A 20,399-nucleotide genomic window follows, 5' to 3' on the forward strand; every position below is an offset into this window, starting at 1 on the left:
GCTTAAATAATTCAATGTGAATTATATATATATATATATATAATTCACATTGAATTATTTAAGCATTAAAGATCGAATTTCGATCGTTATAGGCATTTATAATTTCTAGTTCATATTGGTTGTGTTCTCACATATGTACAGTCTAAAATAAGATTCTTATTGTTTAATAATTGTATTGTTGCACTACTAAATTCTATTTCAGGCTGATACACTGAAAGAAGAGATTGGCTGCTGCAACAATTTAGATAGTAAAATATGACATAGCATTTTTAATTGACTGTAAAATATGACATAGCATTTTTAATTGACTGTAGTAGTCAAGTTGCGTTAGCCTATCCGCAATGTTAGTATACAATTTCGATAGGCCACCGACGAGATATTATTAAAGACCGTCAACCTTGAGCAAATTTTTAGCGGTATAAAAAGGGCCTCAAGAGGGTAATTGAAGAACGCTGACGTTATCAACAATTGATATAAATTTGCTATAACATAAATATTTGGTTAATACATTATTAAACTCATGATTTTTTGTTACATAAATGTTCTATGAATAAATATGCATACTTGTAAAGTTATAATATTCTATATATTGCCGAAAAATTACAATTTTTTTCTCTGCAGTTATCATCTCTGTTGGTAATCAAACTTTGACGATAACACTGAAATCACAATTTTAAAGAAAAATCGAGTATTATTGAGTTTTAAATGCATATACACACATCGATAAACACGTCTACTAAATCAATAAATCAAAAAATTAATACAATATTATCAGTTTTTTTACTCTTAATCACTTCAATATTAACAAGGACGCGAACTCCCGTAAGGATGTCGATCTTTAATATCTCGTCGGTGAATAGGCTAACGCAACCAAAAATTGGTTATTGCAGCCAATTAAAAATACTATGCCATATTTAGCTAATCTTTTGTTTCAGTGTATGCATCGTCAGTAAACTATTCTAATCGAACGCTATATATGTATTGCAATTGAATTCGCATTTCGTATATCAATTCATTCGTCTTGCTTCCAGGAACAGAGGCCGGTGAATGCACGGACGTGGGGTCAGATTGCGCGGAGCTGATTGACAGGCTAAGAACATGGCTGTGCCATCTACAATCTGTGAAGAGTCGCTGCTGCGCGTCCCTGAAGACGATCTGTGCTGACTAAATAATGACACTAAGGACAAAAAATAAGAAAGAAAAAGAAAAATCAATTCGATAGTTTACTTGAAGACGTCGCGCTTAGACGCCCGCCACGGATGACGATTTTATTAGACGCCCTATCGCTTCTCGCTGTCGTAACGCAGCATCCGGAAAAGCACCGCATCGGAAGGAGTTCGGGAAAGATCTTTCGCGCTCGTTAACTCTTTCTCTTTCTCTTTCCTTTTTTCGCGGATAGACGAGAAAATCTACGTTAGATCCTCGTGCGGTTCCTCGATCGCGATAATCACATTGGACTCTTATAGTTGTAGCTGCGTGTCTCGCATACTTCCAGACGTAATTTTTACAGTACTAATTTTTTCGGTACCAAGATTGTACCGAACAATGTAGTGAATCTCTAAAAAGGAATGGATTGTCGATCGGTACGATAGAGATTTCGACTGCGTTCATATTTATTCGATAAGAAGCGATCTCGCGAAAAAGACTCGTTACACAGGCACAGGTGCGTCGTGCGTATATTTTTCGCGAGCGTAAAAACGCGCGTGTGCGCGCGCGCATATGAAAGCCATTCGGAATTTACGGAAATTGTATAGCGCAAGACAATAAATGGGAATAATTAAAACATTCTTTTTTTTCTCCTACCCATATGTATATATATATATAATTTATATAATTATATTTATAAATTATATAATTAGAGAGACATAAAATATTTATGAAAGCCTGGGGTATTTCGCAGAAAGGAAACTTTTACATCATTCTGTATATTTCATACATTTTAATTTGAAAAAAAAAAAAAAATTAATCGATTTAAATTGAAAAATATTTTACAAGCAACTATACTATAATTTTCCAACTTGCGAATTAAAAGTATTATGAATACTTATTTATTTAATTAAAGTTAATAGTATTTATGTTAAAAATCACATTAAAATCTGAAAAATAGGTACATAAAAGAATGCAATCTGAATTTTCTTTAAATATACAATTGATAATAGATAATAGATACATGGAAAAAAAACTGAGTGATTTTACTCTTTATTTTAGAGCTTTATTAAAAAGATTAGATAAAGACTGAAGTAAAGTAGTGATTTTAGAAAAACACGAAAACGATTCGTGTGTGAGTGAAAAAAAATAAAATAATATCATGGTTCTCGAAAAATTTCAGTGGCAACAACTATAGTCATTAAGATCTCCAATAAAATAGCTGCAGATGATTGATTGATTCTGAAAAGAGCAAACGTCGCTATATTTCGTGATGTAACGTTATTAATATGCACATAATATTTTTTATTCAGCATTTGTTAACTGTCGCATATGCAATCGGCGCGGATCTGTAATGAAATGATATACGTGAATGTACCTCATGCATTATAGGTGCATATCGAAGTTTATAAGCATGATAAATGATTTGTTTGGCAGCGAACAGATGCAAAAGTATTTTGAATGTCAGTGAACGGAGCTGGAAGAATTTAGGAAAGCGTCCTTCGGAAAAAAAAAATTATTTATGTAAGACTTCATGTCTTGGACAAGCACATACATAAACCAGATGTGGATCAACGTTCCGATATCACGATGTCTTGGCACAATTAGCGTATTATCTTTTTCTTCTGTTTCTTTTCTTTCTTTTTCTCGAGGAGAATTACACGATTATTAATATCTTTTTGCAAATAAAAATGTTTACCGTAAATAAATTTCCTATTTATTCTTCAAGCACCTTAACGATCCTATTCAATTAGTTAATCAATTAATTCATTATTTTATTCTTTAATCAATTCGACTTCCTTCGTTTTTACCTTTTTATTTTTTATTATTCTTTCTTATAAATTTTTGTTTCCTTTCTCATAAACAAATAGTTTAAGTGTGATATATTTTTATTAAAAAATACGAACACAATTTGAGCAAAAAATTTGAGCAGAAAACAATCCCCCAATTTGATCATCGACAGAACATTTAATTCACGGTCAGGTTTTCGTATGTTGTCAGTGTTGTCACACACAAGAATTATGAATTTGTATAATTCTTTCTTCATTACCGTGCTCGCGCGCAAATCATTCGTTATATGTACAAGTGTTTTTTCCGTTTAATCGCGGGCATAGATCAAATATCGATCAGCTAATTTATATGGGGCGTGAAATAGCCTTTTTTTGTATTCGGGCTGCGGGCTCTCTCACCGGAAGATCGGGATATTCATGAATATCGAGACAGCGAGAGAGATCGCAGCTTGCTGTTTATATTATTTGATGCCGAACAGTTCATCTCGTTTCGGTGAAATTACGAGAAATTCGAAGATCACCTTTCGCTAAAATACTGTAAAGAATGTTCCGTGCAATATTTCTATTATGCCTGACTGGAATACCGTTTTCACGATGCAAACAGGTAATATTTAGAATATAAGTACAAACGCCTAATTTAGTTATCGTTTTATCCGCATAAAAGTGAAAACTGCAAAGCTATAGAATGTTAGAAAAAAAGGACGTATTTTCAGCTTCACGAGTACATGACGCTGAACGAAGTGATGTCTATTTTTAACAAGCCACATCATCTTGGTGAGTGACAGGATTTCTTTTTACAGAAAGATCCTTTTATTTTCATAGTACTTTTTCTTATAAATTATACAAATTTTTCTTAGATCAATAATACCTAATTAATAATATTATTATTGCAATTATAACTTATTACAAAATAATAGCATTAAATTAAATGTATATATTTGCATTAGTTTGTATATTCTCAATTTATATTAACTTTCAGTACCTGAATATGAAGTGGTGCCCGTATTGCATCGCATGTCGAAGAATGAGGAAATGAAAGAAAATATAACTGAACTCAAGATAAAGGTCTTCAACGACGACGTCAACTTATACTTGAATCCCACGGAAGGAATCCTCGCTAATAAAAATACACCCGTATGGACCGTTTCATCTAATCCAGAAGCACCCGAAGGATTGCAATACAAACAAGTACCCAAGGTATGTGTCTTTCAACTTTTATACTTTTACAATAATAAAAAAAAAATACTATATGCGAGATAGATTTATGAAAAAATTTCTTTCTTATTATTACCTTCTCGTCGTAGGCTATGGATTCTGTAGGGGTCATTCTTCAAGACGTACGCACTTCGAGCTCAGTTTTGTTAACTCCTACTCCTGACGGTCAAGTTCATTTGGTAAGGATTCCAATTACATCTGAAAGTTGCGATCGAAATCAAATAATTTTTCTTTTTTTTAAATATACATATGAATGTAAATCAATAACGCTTTTCTTTCTGTAGAACGGAGTGCTTAACAATAAATACGTCATCAAATCTCTGCCGCATCGAATATTGGATCATATTCTTTACGGAGGACGCAAACTCTTTGAGCCGCTTCATAAGAAGAATGTGACGAACAACGATGACTTGGCTTACACGCATCATCACGTAGTGTACAAGACGCCTTCATCAGATCAGAAAGATTTTAGTAAGCTATTTGAATACTTACATAAAAATTTCGCGTATGCATTCCGTTTTAGATTCGCTCAAATTTCCGTTCGGACAGGTATCTTATTCAATACTCTTGTGGTTCTTCAGAAATTACAGATCCAGAGGGCCAAGAAGTGAAACGTAATATCCCGGATATCATTTATCCAGAAATTTTAGTAGTAGCAGATTACAGTATATATCAGTAAGTAAAGTATATGATGTTAATTATATATAACAAGTAATCATAAATTTTATAATAAATATACATTATTTTTTTTATAAAATATTAATTTTTCTATTTATTGCAGATTACTTGGCGGAAATATCGAGCAGGCCATAAGATACCTCGTCTCGTTTTGGAATGGAGTCGATTTGAGATATCGTTTGCTAACTACGCCGAAAATTCGGCTTAATATCGCAGGAATAATCATAAGCGTTGTAAGTTTTAGCTTAATTAATATTCAAATAGGAGAAACCAGGACTGGTTCAGCTGGTTGTCATACGGAGTTGATTGTCAAAATGCTTATAACTGAAACAGGATGTGGCAGAAAAATTTATTTTTTTAACTGTAGATTGCTGATATAATATTAATTTGTTATGTAAAGTTGTGTAAAATGATTTGCGCTACAAGCATTGTATATATTATTTATAACGATTTTTAAGAAAATGAAGTTGAGTAAATTTTTCTTATCACCTATTTTGTTGTCTGACAAGTTATTATTAACCGCAATATTCTTGTATTCATAAAAAATGACATATCTTAGAAGATTTGTGCTACAATTAATTAATCATTATCCTGACAAAGTTTGTAAATACAATCTCTTTTAAAAACAACTATGTGGGATAGATTGATCAAAACGAGACGAAGTTAGTTTAAACAATTAATTTGAATATCTTTAAAGAATGCATTTTTAGAGAATATACTTACAGATATATTATATTTCATAGATATATATATATTTTTTCATTTTTCATATAGAAACTATGGTACAAAGAACAAATTACGTATTTTATAATTAAAATAACTATTTTATTTGAATTAATACCGTAATTACTATTATTTCTCAAAATATAGAACTGATATTAAAATAAAAATTGTATTTTTTATATGTGTTGTCCATAACAAATATGCTACTGCCAATCCTAGAACGTGTGACAATCAACCCAGAACACGGAGTTAATTGTCACATTTTCGCAGCTTCATTTAAAATTAAATAACTTATTTTTACGATAATGAATTTACGAGTAATATTTTTTTTTAAACCTAAAATATGTAGGTATATATTATGACGTACATAATATTTCAAAATCGGGCATCTACTCTTTTTTCTAAAAATAACTAATCAGAAACTGTGACAACTGGCCCCGGTCTCTACTACATTCAAATCCTTCATTATATTCAAATACACGTGTTATCACATATAAATATCTTCTAATTATTTTACATCAAAATTTAAAAGAAGATAATTTCTGAGTTAAGTAATATTTGTAACATATTTGATATATTTAATATATATCTATATTATTTTTAACGTAACATTTCGTTATATTTTAGGACAAGGATGCAACTCCATATTTAGAAAACAATCGTTTCGAAGTTTCATCCCTAGATGCGGATCGTGCTCTACTCAACATGGGAGATTACTTCTATCGCGAGAGTAGATTCCCAACAGATTTTTACGACATAGCGATCGCTATGACAAAGTAAGTACTCGGTAATTCCTATATATGTTTGCTTGTTCAATTTCTAGAATCACTTAAAAACCATAACACACATAGACAAAAATAATAATACAATCCGATACAATTTTAGTCTAGATTTGTGCAATATGATTACTGATGACTATTGCGAGCCATCGACTTTGGGTAAGTCTGCCAAGATAATGTATTATATGACAAATGCGGCTCTTTCCGTGTATTATTAATTACAATCCTTTGCAAAAATATGAAATAATGATAAATTTTGCGGCTGCAGGTTACGCATACGTAGCCGGTGCATGCGACAGAAACGCAACAAAACAATCATCCGAAGCCGTAGGAATGATTGAAGATAACGGTGGATTTTCCGGTATCATCGTAACTGCTCACGAAGTCGGCCATCTGTAAGTTAATATATTTGTATGCATTTTGTAGTTTTTTTCTGTCGATGTAGAAAGAAGCTCATAAAGAATTGTATTTACAATTTTTGGTCAGAAAGAAGATTTTAATTCTACGCGATCTAAACGAGAAACATATGAATTATAGCTTCTCTGTCATTAAAAATAGTATACATATATGTAAGGAAGAAAAAGATACATAATATTTCACCGTATAAATTTAGTTATTCAATTTTGAATTTGAAAGTTCGATAATAAAAAGATTTTTTTACATTGTAGGATAGGGGCACGTCACGATGGCAATCCGAAGGGCGCCAGAGATTGTCCGGCTAATGATGGTTTCATCATGACCAGCGGACTGATGTTGGATGAGAATGGCTTCGAATGGTCCCCGTGCACCATAAACGCCTTCTATAATTTCATCAAGTACATATGGCACGAACGTAAGCATATTTCTTTTAAATAAAAGGTATTAATTTAAGAATTGATTTATTTTAGCCAAGATAGGGCAAAGTGTCTTTACAACAAGCCCATAACGGGCGAACCTGTGACGCGTATTTTGCCCGGGACTTTGATGTCCTTGGATGATCAGTGTAACAAGGTCTTCGGAACAGCGGCGTGTAATGTAAGCTAAAGATGCACATTTTCTTTATAGAAAGACACCACGGCCTGTATTCGCTTGGACTGTGAATATCCTGGAATTGAGGGCTACTGCAGAGCGACCGCGCCAGCAGCGGAAGGTTCTTCTTGTGGTGACGGCTTGGTGAGTTTTATTATCTTTTTTTTTTATTTTGAATACTGAATTTCTTAAAAAATAGCTGTTATTATTAATAATGTAAAAATAAGATTGTAAGAAATACTTACTGTACAAATTATGATTACAAATATTATTATTAATTAATTATAATATATATTAGCGCTATACAGTATAATGTATTTATCTAATACCTTTCTAGATCTGTCTGAATGGCAAATGTGTACTTGAAGGAATATTAACCAAAGAAAAGGATAAAGAAAAGAGGAAATTACTCGAAAAATTCCTACCGAAATTCAATTTTCAAGCGATTAGAAAGATTCCATGGATGAATTTATTGAAATCACTGAAGAACAAATTAAAGAAGAAACTCTTCGCGTTATAATAAATATGAATGTTGTCAAGGTAAAATCAATTCAATGAAACTATATTTTTTTATAATGCTAATACCATCCGAAATTCATTGAAATTATATTACTAACGAAAATTAACATTTAATCTTTTTTTATTATTAATAATTTTATAATCATATTTGATTCTTTAATTTTTGATATCTGGACTCAATTTTCTGGCACAAGATCAAACTTCATAACACAAGATAAACAATTAAATAAACATTCTTTCTCTTTCAAAGAAATATTCTAATTTATATTCTATATTTAATTGGTATAATATATAATCTATATTTAATTGAATTTATTTTACAGGGAATCATACACGCTGATATGTCTATGCTCTAATTACTAAAATGGGAGTACTATATAAAAATAAAAAGGGATATTCCTTTAAGAATATGTTATATCCTGATTGAATTTTTTCGCTCCTCTATACACAGCAGTTTATGCTTGCAAATGTAGAGGAAGATACATATACCAAAATACTGTAATATTTCACATACAAAAAATTAAACTATGATGTTCCCTTTTAGTTACACATAATTAGACAAACAAAAATTTTACTTCTTAATGTTACAAATTTATTAATAATGCAGATTTTTTTACATTAGATTCTCAATTGCAAATTAAGTTTTCAGCGAAATTTAATTTTAAATTGTCAAAATTAAAAGTGTTCAATATTTTCATTATCCTACAATCTAAATACAAACTTTAAAGTAAACTGTGGAAATACAACTAATTGTACTGATGGCTTGAATATTAATATCCATAATCAGAGAAAATATAATAATGTTGAAATGCCCTGTGTAATGCAATACTGTAAAAAAAAAATATAAACACACAAAATAAATGTCGATTTGTCTGCTATAATTAAAAATTGTTAAATAATATTGCAGAATATCCTTAGCAACTTAAACTAATTCTATTTAACTCAGCACGAGTGTTTTTATATGTAATTTTTGCAATAAACTTATATATACACTTTTTTCATACATATATGTAAATAAACTCATATAATACATAAATTATATTAATCATTTCAACACAAAACATTTCACTTATTCATTAAATATAAATATGATTTTACATATAAGAAACTAAAATAACAAATAAATACTGAATAATAATTACAACTCCAAAACCTTCGTAAACCAAGATCTTTATCATTGAATATTACACAGTCGTTGAATCAATGCCTATTTCCTCATAAAGCTCATCTTTGTTACCAGGATAACTTTCCAAAATGCAATCTAATATTTCAACGCATATCTTTTTTCTTTTTAAATATTCGCGTGAGTATTCATCTAGATTCTCTTGTGCCTTTCGTTTAGACTCTTGCAAATCTTCAGAACCACTTTTTTCCATCAATTTATCCAATTTATGTGTTAACTGCTTTACATTTTCCTGCAGAGTACTTTTTTCTTTTTGAGCATCTTCCAGTGTTAAACTTGACTTTAGAGAAGCTAAAAGTGTCTCTTGTTCTTTCACTTCTTTCATGACTTCCTGATATTTAGTTTCGACTTCACTGGCATGACTTTGTAATTCCTTGTCAATCCTCATTAACTCATCAGTATCATACTGTGAATCTTGCACAAGACAATATATTTTCTGTTTACCATAAACCTAAGGATAAAATGAAAACATACATATTAAGTATTATACTCTTGCAAAAGTTATAAACTTGTATTTACTTTTTCGAACAATTTTCCTTTTTTCACCAATTCATCCATAGCCTTTTGAACTGCAGTTTTACTGTGTTCATTAAGTAAATTCATGACTACATCATTCACGCTGTAAGGTCTATTTTGCATTTTCATGTAATTATACACAGCTGCCGTAGTCATGGTGATTGTGTCCCTTTAATTAACTGCAATATAGCAATATACATCTCGTATCATAAAACAATTATTGAAGATATCACAAAAGCCTCGATATTTTAAAAACAACTAATTACGATAGATTACATGCGAAATTACAAAAAATAATACAATATACACACATATAAGTATACATAAATTAGGTAGATACAGAAGATCATAAGTACTGTTTACAAATTGGCAAGCAATACATACATAAAGAACATCTAATGATAACGAAAGTTATTACTGTAATTTTGTTTGTCAATTTGGCTTATTTCATTTATTTACTGCTTTATAACCAAACAATTGCAAAAAATCGGAATCCGTCAGACATTTACTGGCAGAATACTTGCGAAATACATAGTCTCTCCACTTACTCTAAAAATATTAATGTCAGTCTTTATATCGCACAGAACAGTTTGTCCAAATTATTATTATATAAATAGAACGTAATTAAAAAGAAGATAATCGAAATTGAGTATGCGTCTTTTGGTAACCTCTGGTAACCTCAAAATTTTTCGAAATTACTAGAATAGGATGCGAACTGAATCTGTTTCAAATTTCGCGCTTTTCAACATAGCAATAAAAAAAGATAAACATTAAAAACCTTTTGATAGATCATGGAACGCAGTACAGCGTTTATTTTCGATGAGCTTTGGAACGCGGAGTAATTCATTTATTTACAGAGTCCTCTATCGGATATTTTTTGAACTTTTTTGTAATGTACTTTTCCAAACGAAGTCGTTTATTTTTGCTTGTGCGATTAGGACTGTTTTTTATTACTGCACTTTCTGAACTGGTACACCCAGTGCAATAAGTTGAAGTGAAACAAATATACGTTTGTTTCATTTCAACTTATTGCACCGGTTCAGAGTGCAGCAATAAAAAACGGACCAATTGTGTTCCAGAACTCATCCTAAAGCCTATTCTACAATGTGCTCTTTGTTTCCTGTTTCTTGCTTTTTACTTCTTGCTTTTTCCTCCTTTGCAATCGTTTTATCGACAAGTGCATTTCTTACTATGTGTTTTCTGCTTCTTCTGAAGTTTGTTTAACTTTTATCTCGGGCGACAAAACAAAAAACCGAATAAGAAACAAAAAGATGTAAAAAAATAGCAAAAAGCAGAAAACAGAAAGCACATTGTAGAATAGGCTTGACGACGCAGCCACAATAGGAGGAATAAGGAATTAGGAATAAGGGATAATGATTCCAACCTATCAGAAACCGTGTATTTCAGTGTATCCGGTTTCTGATAGGTTGAAATCTTTATTCCTTATTCCTAATTCCTTATTCCTTCTATTGTGGCTGCATCTAAAAATTATGTATATTTTTTAAAAGATTGCGAAATTTAAATTCGGTTTTTAGTCACTGTTACCTCTCACAGAAATATATTTTCTAAATATTTATTTTTTCTGATAACCAATTAATTTTCAATATTTGGAGATTCGACAAAACGTAATACGAATTATAACACTCTTATGCTGAAAAACATATCCTAAAAATATATATAATCAACATCATTTTGTTTAATTAATACCATTAAATATTATTTGATTAGACAATTATAAATTTTAAAGTATTTATTGTACTATTTGTTTTTACGAAAAACATGGACCGAAAAGAAAAGATAAAGAGATCATTTAACAATTGAGAAAAGGCATATGACATAAAACTGGAGTAAATTTTTATATAATATATAATTTTTCCTGTTGAGCGGTTTTAAATCACTTGGTCCATTTCATTTAAGCAATCTTTTGAAAAATAATATATATATATATATATATTATTTCAACGTTAGAGAGAGTTACCTTTGCACGTCAAAGAATTTCACAGTCCACACGGCGCACAGTGGCACAATCCGCAGAATGCACAGTCCATATGGATGGCCAAGAAAGATGGCCGCCTTGATTCCGAGGTATACTTTACAAGCAGCAAGTAAGATCGTCATATTTTTTACATCTTTTGTAATATTTATCTTCTTTCCCAAAATCGAAGTACAATAATGTTTTATATAAAATTGCCTATAATTCTTTTATATGTACATTGTGTGACAGAGATAGCGTTTCGTAATTATGTAACCAAACAGAGTTAATTTTATATTTGTTTTGTGTATATTTCAGGAAAGCAGACAACATGCATCGCGGCCGTTGCGGTGCAGATGAATCATTACTCGTCCCAACCAGAAATCATCAAAGATCCCACTACAGCTTCTTTAAAGAGAGGCACGGGTGGCCGTAGTTCCTTCAATGGGATAGTATGCACGCTGTTTGGTGCAAGTGGATTTGTCGGACGCTATGTGTGCAATCGCCTTGGCAAGATTGGTACTCAGGTATTTACAAAATAAAGGAAGCTGACAATAGCAATTTCTATAGTGATAGCAATTTCGATTGTAATATAATAATATAACTGAAACATAATATAATCAGCTGTTTGATTGTCATGTTTGATTTGCAGTTAATAATACCATACAGAGGTGATATGTATGATTGCTTGCGTCTGAAGCTCAGTGGAGATTTAGGACAAATCTTGTTTCATCCGTTTCATCTGCGTGATGATGAATCAATAAGAAAATGTATCAAGTACTCCAATGTCGTTGTCAATCTAATTGGACGAGATTGGGAAACTAAAAACTTCACTTTTCACGAGGTGCATGTTGAGGGAGCCAGAAGACTCGCTAGACTGTGCAAGGAAGCTAATGTTAAGCACTTTATTCATGTGTCTGCGTTAAATGTGGGTGACGAGGTGGAGGTAAGTTTTAAATCATATTTCTATTCTATATTAATTTATGATTTAACAATTTCATGCTTTAATAATATTTCTGTATTAAGTCACATGTATTGAAAGGCGGCTCTGAATTTCTTCGTACAAAATGGGAAGGCGAGCATGCAGTGCGAGAAGAGTTTCCCGAGGCTACAATTATTCGGCCAGCGAATATATGGGGTCATGAAGATCGATATTTAAGTTTGTATTCTGGCATATTGAGACATCATTTCAGGTAATTTTGCATAGGAATGAATTTCCTAGTATATTAAAAATTATACTCTTATGATCTTTGACAATGCAATTTGTTTATAGAACTGTACCGTTATGGGAAAAGGGTGAAAAGACGGAAAAACAGCCAGTAGCTGTATACGATGTCGCCGGAGGTATTACGGCTATTGCAAGAGATCCTAGAAATACAGCTGGCAAAACTTATCAATTTGTTGGGTATGAACGAGTACACTTGTACAAATGTATCGTTATTATAATTGTTTTTGCAAAATGTGAATATTTTGTTTGTGTAGACCGAGACGTTATAAACTGTCTGAATTACTTGACTGGTTCCATCGAATACGGATACGCGATCCAGTCCAGGATGGCTACAAAAGAATACACTTAAAATACGCTCCACTTTTCCAACTTAAAGTTACTTTGAACGAATACTTAAGTCCTGCGTATCCACTCGGAAATTTACAGTGGGAAAATTTGGAAAGGGTATATTTTAATTTTCGTATAAGAGAAAGCGTAAACTCTAATAAAATTAGAATTACATGATAAATTAAACAATGTTATTAAATTTGGCATTGCGTTTTGCAGGAAGCTATATCTGACGTAGTATCAAATAAATTGCCAACTCTAGAAGATCTTGGCATTGCGCTAACGTCGATGGAATCACGAATGCACTATGAGTTGAAAGCGTACCGTAAAGATGTTCAATATATGGAGAGTGTTGGCGAGTTTGATCCTATTCCGAACCCACCAACTGTTTCAATTAATTAAATGCTTTCTAACAATATACTAGATTATTATAAATATAGAAAATGAAATATGTACTCTTACTGTTAAATAATACTTGCTGTAAAGAGTATGTTGTAAATTAAATATCGCGGTCTCAAATATATGTATTAAATTGTTTAAATATTTATATTCCATTTCTATTAGTTTTGAATGAATATGAATCAATTTTTATTGAATCTTTTATCATATAACAATAATGATCGTTTCCAATGGAATCTTCAAAGACACTTGAAAATTATGTAATATTTGTGGGAATTATGTAAGACGATATTAATGTTTTATTCCATTTATTATATGACGGGACAGTCTAACTACAATGAAAGATTACAATTTTCAATAATCGTGTCTATTAAACGCTATTTCAAACATTGGTAAAAAATATAAGCTAGGTTGGTCCTCGGTTATTATGCTGACCGAAGGCCAAGCAAATCTTCCATTACGAATGGCAGCGAAACACGCTTTATATTGTGTTTTTATTTTTTTTAATTGTAAGCATAATAGCATTATCTCGTGTAATTCTGATTCAGTATATAGCCTCTGGACGCCAATGTATTGTTATCTATGAAGCAATATTTTTTTCACGAACTTGATTATGCTGAAGAACAAAATGTTCTGTTGTATATATTGTTTAAAATTTCCTACTTCATACTTTCTTTTTTTTTTCTTCGTACTCTCAGGTGTTTACCTGACTTAATAATATCAAGTTAATAGAAAACGTTGGCACAATAAATATTTGTTTTATACAAACTATATATACGACTGTTTACCAAATGTAACTCAGAAGCATTTCGTATATCGTGACTTTTTATGGAGTCAAATGCCTTGTCTAATTAATAATGCGTCAGTTTTATCGGCCTTGATAAAAACAATTTTTTGCATGCGGTTTCTATGTGTGGAATGGTAAGCAGTTTCTAAGATAACGCTAACGAGATCGATATCGCAATAATGTCATGAAAGAATTCCACATTAATGGAAATCCTCAAAGTCGTTGATATTATCATCGACTTTTATACGCGTACAAGCGTAAAAAAAAGATTTTTATATAGTAATTAATTATTCGTCTAAAATGTGTTGAGCATGTGATACACTGTTATCCACTTTCGTCTCGAAATACGTTGTATTCCTATACACGGATTAAAAGGTCTTGATAAAAAAATACTTAAAGAGCACAATCTAGTGGTATAACAGTTATTTGAAATAATGAAAAATTTGGTTACTGATAATAAATTGTTTAATAAGGTATTTTGTCTTTTTCTTCAAAATTGGATATTATTTTATTTTTATCAAGTCTATTTTGTAAACAGATTACTTCTAAATAAAGTTATTTTAAAATTGATATTTTTAATTTTCCAATAAAATGTAAAAGATAGGTTTCTACGAGAAGTCTCCCGCCAATTCCTTTTAAACCGCGTAATATTCTAAGCAGGAGGAATTTTGATATCTCAATTCCTCTTCAAAGATTTTGCGCATCAACGCAATTAAATGTGATTACTTAACCACTAGATACTTTCATCTCATTTCCGAATTATTTAATGATCTCTCAGTCTATACTAATAGGATCATAAAGCAGGTGTGAACGTACAGATGCATAGCTCGGATTCCTGGACCCGGAAGTAAAATTGTAGTGGACCTATTTAGAGATAATACTCGCTCTCCAAAATTATATATTTATATATATATCTAGCTTTTTCAATATTGTATCTTTATGTAAAGATATATCATAATGCGAAATTTTGTCAGTAACTAATATTCAAATTACGATGTATCTGTGTATATATGTGTGTAAAAAAAATCAGGGCCCTCTTCTTATTGTTAGCGGATAAAATTCCATTATATTTTCGCTTTTTCTATTTAATGTTCCTAAAAAACGTACGATTTGCGCTTCACGCAAAATTTGAAGTAAATGCGACAGTGCTGGTCCAGTATACCGGCCAGTTAAAGCTCGTATGTTTTATTTCTCATGACGCGCGATCGACGATCGCGAATTTGCGGAATTCACTGTCTCGATTAATTGCGAAAGAAAATATGAAAGGAATACATGTAGGCCTATTATTGTTAGGCATATAGCTCTAAATTCGTATTTCTGAGTTTCAATTAAAAAAAGAACATGCATTTGTTCTGCTTTAAGATAAAACTACATTTAGCATTAAATGTATATCGCATAAAATAGATGATAATAAAGAAAAAAGCTTGAACTATATATAAATTATACATGACAGTGGTATAATAACAGTATAAAATTCTCTTAATATACAATTAATAATAACTTACATATCAATATTTCAGATATATAATAGATGAATGTAATAGAATTATAAATATACTCGTTTTAAATATACTACTAAGATCGAAGAAGAAAGAAATATTTTCGACGCTAGATAAATCGATCTTCTCGATATGTGAGATCACGTTTGTTCACTTTCATATGTGCGAGAGGATATGTATTCATTTGGCATTAATGACTAGCAGTGCTTTTTTCCGCTCGTACAACCGTAACAGTGGCTTTTCGCGCGAATAAATCTCTCGTTACGCTCGCGAATGTCCATACATCTCGATTCGATATTATCGAGAATAATAATTACGGATAAATGTTACGGTGACAGAAGCTCCTTTATTGCTATCTTTTTTTTTAGTTTTTGCATCTCTGTATTCATATCCTTTTAATGGTGATATTTTTCTCGATTAACGATGGAAAATATCACATCGTACAACAACCTATATAAAGAGCTCTTATTCTCTCTGGATGGGATTTTTTCGCAATGGAATATTGATATGCCACTCATTGAAACTAAATTAAAGGCAAAAGCTAATGAATTTTTCTGTTCTTTACATTTTCAAGACTACCAATTCGTACTCGAATGGTAGTTAATTCGGGAAAAATCGAATTTTTTTTTGTAATTCGAAAAAATCTTTTAATAAACCAGAAAACTAGTCAAAAAATTCATGATTGGATTAATTTTTAAATGTTAAAGTAATTAATCTACAATATTAAAAGTTAAAATTAGATAAATTCTATATATATATTTGATCTGTCGGTTGGTGAGATAAATTTACATCTTGGTATCACGAATTAAAATTTCATCTGCTAATTACAAATTTATAGAAGTCTAGTTAAAGTTTGCGACTTGTCGATTATTTCGAATAGCGAGACTCCTCTCTTTTTTAATTCAATTTAAAAAAAATTTTTTTTAGTTCATAGAAGATCAATTCGATGATATTCTACGATGATAACATACCAAGGGAAAGATCGAATAATATTGGATAAGGATTTTTTTTTTTATTTTAGACGTGTGTGGCAACATTTGTCAAGTCACTGGCAAATGCATCTGCAGGTGAGAGTCAGTATCTCTCTATACTGAGAATAGAAGTAATGTTTGTGTGTATTGTGCATTTTGTTGAGTGTTGTTCTTTAAGGCGGTACGGAGTTACTTTACCAACCAATCATATCGCATTAAAGTCGAATTTCGTTTTTGGTCCTCCGATATAAACGGCACCTATTATTCTTTAAAGTTTAAACTGTGGGTTTTAAATCTTTCCTGTTTTAAAGTTGCACGTTGTTTTTTTGTTGCGCATCATTCGGGTGATATCGAACAATAAGGTGGTAAGCGATATCGGACAGCCATTGCTTTCTGACGGCTGTTTTGTTCTAAGAAAAATATGAGGAAAATAGGAAAAAGAAAACATGATATTAGCCGTTCGGAAAGTAAGAAATAAGGAAATGATAATAAAAGAAATGAGTGAACAATATTCTGTTCAAAAAATAGATTAAAAGCTATTGAAGCGAGGCAAGAGATAGCATAGAGTCATGCACAAATAATAGTGGCACTTACCAAACATGTTTTTTTTATATTTTTGTCCGATACCATTCTCCAATTTACAAAAACAAGAAAATGTAATGATATTAAAAAATGTAAAAATTTTGGCTATTTTCACTTTTAGAAAAGTACGATAAAAAGTGTTATGGTACAAGAATAATGATTCATAAAATATATAATACAATTATTTTTGTACCAAAAAAATAAAAACTCGAAGAGAAACCTAAAATGTCCGATACTATCGGACCTTCCCCTAATATAATTCGTACGAAACGTCTCCTCGCTTCGTCAACTTTACCGAATTATGAATACTCCGTTGCAGAAGGAAGATTCCGTCAAGGAAGATGACAAAGAAAAAAGATCTCTCGACACAAGCCGTAAGAGCACGTAAATTATGGTCTCCTCGAGCATGAAAATCACGGAATGATAATCGAATAATTAGAAGAGTTGCAAGTACGCTCATCGGAAGAAATTGGTCGAGAACAGGAAGACAATCAGCAGCAGCGCTGAGAAACGGGACACCCCGACGACGCCTGAGCCCAAGTTATCCTGGATCACGTTATCGTGGCATCGCGCGACGAGGTCGAAGTCGACGACGTTCATGGGCTTGCCGTTGTACTCGAACGGCGAAATGCAATAGTTACGGCGTTGAAACTCGACGCTGTTACCGCGGACGAAATCGCTCTCGAGGACGTTGTGCGCCTGGCAATCGCAAGGGAAATGATTATCGATCGCGCTGACCGTATCCACCTCGAGAACGACGTCCTTGGCGTGGCGCGGTGCCTCCAGCACGTGATTACCGTGGAAACGCAGGACCTCGATGTAGTTTTCGTGGCGCAGGTACAAACGCTCGATCAGGTCGATTTTGTTGTTGAGCACATTGAGGCGGCCGACGTGAAGGAGGCCGGTGAACGCATTCCTCTGCACCACGCCGAGATCGCTCTCTTGGATATAGATCGAGTGGACGTGCGATAGGCCGCGGAAGGTGTAGGCCTGCAGCCCGAACAGATCCATGTAACTGAGCTTGAGCTGGCCGACGTGCTGGAGGCCGTCGAAGGCGTCCTGCTCGATCGTGCGGATGCCGGACGGGAAGATGAGATTGTTGACATTGGTGAGGCCGGCGAACGCGTGGCTGCGAATCGTCAGCAGTGGATTGTTGCTCAGCAGGATCACGTTGACGTTCGACGTGCCGGCGAACGAGTAGCCCTCAACGTAGCGGATCTTGTTGTTCGCCAGCAGCAGCACCGAGACGTTCTGCAACGCGGCGAACGAGAACTTCTCGATGTACGGCAGCGGGGTGTGCTGGATCGACAACTCACGCAGCCGATTCAAACCGCGAAACGCGAACGGTCGTATGGAGGAGATGTTGTTACCGTCCAGGGTGAGCTTACGTAGCACCCGGAGACCCGCAAATGCATCACCCTTTATCACCGGGAAGTTGTTCTTCGTCAGCGACAACTCCTCGACACTCTCCGGCAATTGCTGCGCCGGGATGTCCTCGAGGCCACCTGTATTGCAGAGTACCTGTAACGAAATTAATTACCGTGTTTTATTTCACAGGAGCTCGCACGAAAGACACGCACTCATTGTGACATTTATAACAAAAGCTGATTAACAATTATATTTTATCGAAATTTTATTTCTAGGTTTAAAGATCTCGAGCGCTGCTTTTAAAGCCCGCGAGAATTTCCGAAAATAACGAATATATACGCTTCCGCTTGAATTATTTTCTCTCTCCGTTTTTAGTTCTTATGTGATTATAAAATATTAGAAAGACCCCGCGTATTCTTGCGAAATTAAGAAGTATGCGTGTTACGAGATGTTGTTTTCTACCTGTTTCGGAGAAAGGCAAATACATTCTACTGGACAGTCCCGGCTTCTCGTCGTCGTAATCTCCAAGTCGGAGGTATACGTCAAGTTCACTGCTGCTATGCATAGCAGGTAGTAAATGCAGATCTAGGAAATTAAAATACGCGCAATTATATATTAAGTATATGAAGAAATATCCTGTACATTCATTCATATGCTGAACGCATTGTGTATACAGGGTGTCTCTAAATTCCCGCATACGGAGTACATAATGTGATATTTTATGCTAAAACAAACTTTTTCCTTTAGCAAAATTGCGTCCGATAAGTAGATTTTGCAGAAGAGCAGATGGAAGTTAATAAATAAGAGCAAAAAAAGTTATTTATTAGATGCAATTTTGCTAAAGGAAAAAGTTAGTTGTTTGTTTCAGTATAAAGTATCACATCATGTATGCGGAAATTTAGAGACATCCTGTATATCGTTTTAACTTTTTAAATCCAGTAGATTCGTATCTCTCTAAGAAAATAGAAAAAATAATCTTTGAAAAAATAAGGTTGAAAATAGATTAAAGTGACAAATAAAAACAAGTATAAATAAATATTTGTATTGCATTTAGAGAGAAAAAAAATATTGAAAAAGAAAAATATTTATTAAACATTTTTAAGTCAAATTATATCTAGGCAATAACGTATGGTAAAAACAAAAAATTCAAAGCTATATTTTTCGTAACTTAATTAAGACTGCATGATACGTTGGTTATTAGATTAGATTAGTGCGTATTTGCCAAATATGAAATGGAAGTTGAAGCGAAATTGGAGCAAAATTGTTTCGATGAGAATTTGAAAATGTACTCTTTTTTTTTATTAAAAAAAAATGTTTTCAATCTTCTCTTTCAATTTCCTCTTTTCTAATACCCAAATAAAAATTCGAGAATCGTAATCCAAATGAAAATAAGAGACTCGCACCAATCTAACATTTATTTATTCAAATATCACGTCGCAATGCCGGATCGTAAGCCGATCAGGGCATACCAGACACGGAACGCATGCAAACGCACGAGACGTGGTGCGTATGCACCGCAATCGCATGCCGGGCTGCGTACCTGCGCTCTGCGATACATCAATCCCGGGATTTTTACGGCGCATGCCTCGGCATATCCGGGGTGAGAACGTCACGCGAGGCGATGTGGGCGAGATGCGTGTGTGTATGTGTATGTATGTGTATATATATATATATATAATATATTTGTTCTTATATATATATATATACAA

General features: G+C 32.8%; 5 protein-coding genes across 12 annotated transcripts in view; 3 read left to right on the plus strand and 2 right to left on the minus strand.

Moving 5' to 3' along the window:
- The window catches only part of LOC108761906 (A disintegrin and metalloproteinase with thrombospondin motifs 8), a 56,865-nt gene extending 55,464 nt beyond the window's left edge, over positions 1-1,401 (plus strand). For all 6 annotated transcript variants that reach the window (XM_018508678.1, XM_018508682.1, XM_018508676.1 and 3 more), the window contains one exon: positions 1,032-1,401. In XM_018508678.1, coding sequence (XP_018364180.1) covers positions 1,032-1,168 — 137 coding nt within the window. In that variant the 3' untranslated portion in view covers positions 1,169-1,401. The remainder of the gene's footprint in view (positions 1-1,031) is intronic.
- Positions 1,402-3,661: 2,260 nt separating this feature from the next.
- On the plus strand, positions 3,662-8,251 carry LOC108761907 (venom metalloproteinase 3). Its single transcript, XM_018508683.1, has 14 exons — positions 3,662-3,710; positions 3,916-4,133; positions 4,241-4,330; positions 4,436-4,622; positions 4,733-4,826; positions 4,933-5,062; positions 6,180-6,328; positions 6,438-6,490; positions 6,600-6,726; positions 7,000-7,146; positions 7,219-7,345; positions 7,376-7,483; positions 7,677-7,879; positions 8,182-8,251. The coding sequence occupies exons 1-13, from the start codon at positions 3,662-3,664 to the stop codon at positions 7,857-7,859; spliced, it is 1,662 nt and encodes a 553-aa protein (XP_018364185.1). The 3' UTR covers positions 7,860-7,879; positions 8,182-8,251.
- A 791-nt stretch (positions 8,252-9,042) lies between these two features.
- LOC108761882 (homologous-pairing protein 2 homolog) lies at positions 9,043-10,222 on the minus strand. 3 transcript variants are annotated; one of them, XM_018508641.1, is made up of 3 exons: positions 10,106-10,222; positions 9,561-9,736; positions 9,043-9,492 (listed from the first exon to the last, which is right to left on the minus strand). In XM_018508641.1, the coding sequence occupies exons 2-3, from the start codon at positions 9,711-9,713 to the stop codon at positions 9,043-9,045; spliced, it is 603 nt and encodes a 200-aa protein (XP_018364143.1). In that variant the 5' UTR covers positions 9,714-9,736; positions 10,106-10,222. The 3 variants fall into 3 exon arrangements, with proteins under 3 accessions (XP_018364143.1, XP_018364145.1, XP_018364144.1); XM_018508643.1 differs by lacking the exon at positions 10,106-10,222 and adding an exon at positions 9,976-10,094; XM_018508642.1 differs by lacking the exon at positions 10,106-10,222 and adding an exon at positions 9,942-10,094.
- A 1,318-nt stretch (positions 10,223-11,540) lies between these two features.
- Positions 11,541-13,605, plus strand: ND-39 (NADH:ubiquinone oxidoreductase subunit 39). Its single transcript, XM_018508622.1, has 7 exons — positions 11,541-11,662; positions 11,848-12,056; positions 12,182-12,475; positions 12,556-12,722; positions 12,803-12,934; positions 13,012-13,201; positions 13,304-13,605. Exons 1-7 carry the CDS (start codon positions 11,593-11,595, stop codon positions 13,484-13,486), a joined length of 1,245 nt encoding a protein of 414 aa, XP_018364124.1. The 5' UTR covers positions 11,541-11,592; the 3' UTR covers positions 13,487-13,605.
- A 3,912-nt stretch (positions 13,606-17,517) lies between these two features.
- Positions 17,518-20,333, minus strand: LOC108761873 (leucine-rich repeat and immunoglobulin-like domain-containing nogo receptor-interacting protein 1). The gene is made up of 3 exons (XM_018508630.1): positions 20,231-20,333; positions 19,153-19,275; positions 17,518-18,843 (listed from the first exon to the last, which is right to left on the minus strand). Exons 1-3 carry the CDS (start codon positions 20,246-20,248, stop codon positions 17,779-17,781), a joined length of 1,206 nt encoding a protein of 401 aa, XP_018364132.1. The 5' UTR covers positions 20,249-20,333; the 3' UTR covers positions 17,518-17,778.
- Positions 20,334-20,399: the final 66 nt, after the last annotated feature.

This window comes from Trachymyrmex cornetzi, unplaced genomic scaffold (assembly GCF_001594075.2).
Source record: "Trachymyrmex cornetzi isolate Tcor2-1 unplaced genomic scaffold, Tcor1.1 scaffold270, whole genome shotgun sequence".
NCBI classification, from domain to species: Eukaryota; Metazoa; Arthropoda; class Insecta; order Hymenoptera; family Formicidae; genus Trachymyrmex; species Trachymyrmex cornetzi.

Coding starts and splice junctions, on each gene's coding strand:
- LOC108761907 (XM_018508683.1), top strand. CDS start 3,662: ATGACGCTGAACGAAGTGATGTCTATTTTTAACAAGCCACATCATCTT. Junction 4,134..4,240: donor AATACAAACAAGTACCCAAG/GTATGTGTCTTT, acceptor TTCTCGTCGTAG/GCTATGGATTCTGTAGGGGT. Junction 7,484..7,676: donor CTTCTTGTGGTGACGGCTTG/GTGAGTTTTATT, acceptor ATACCTTTCTAG/ATCTGTCTGAATGGCAAATG.
- LOC108761882 (XM_018508641.1), bottom strand. CDS start 9,713: ATGACTACGGCAGCTGTGTATAATTACATGAAAATGCAAAATAGACCT. Junction 9,493..9,560: donor AAGGAAAATTGTTCGAAAAA/GTAAATACAAGT, acceptor TTTTATCCTTAG/GTTTATGGTAAACAGAAAAT.
- ND-39 (XM_018508622.1), top strand. CDS start 11,593: ATGCACAGTCCATATGGATGGCCAAGAAAGATGGCCGCCTTGATTCCG. Junction 11,663..11,847: donor GTATACTTTACAAGCAGCAA/GTAAGATCGTCA, acceptor TGTATATTTCAG/GAAAGCAGACAACATGCATC. Junction 12,723..12,802: donor ATATTGAGACATCATTTCAG/GTAATTTTGCAT, acceptor ATTTGTTTATAG/AACTGTACCGTTATGGGAAA.
- LOC108761873 (XM_018508630.1), bottom strand. Junction 18,844..19,152: donor TTTGCCTTTCTCCGAAACAG/GTAGAAAACAAC, acceptor ATTTCGTTACAG/GTACTCTGCAATACAGGTGG.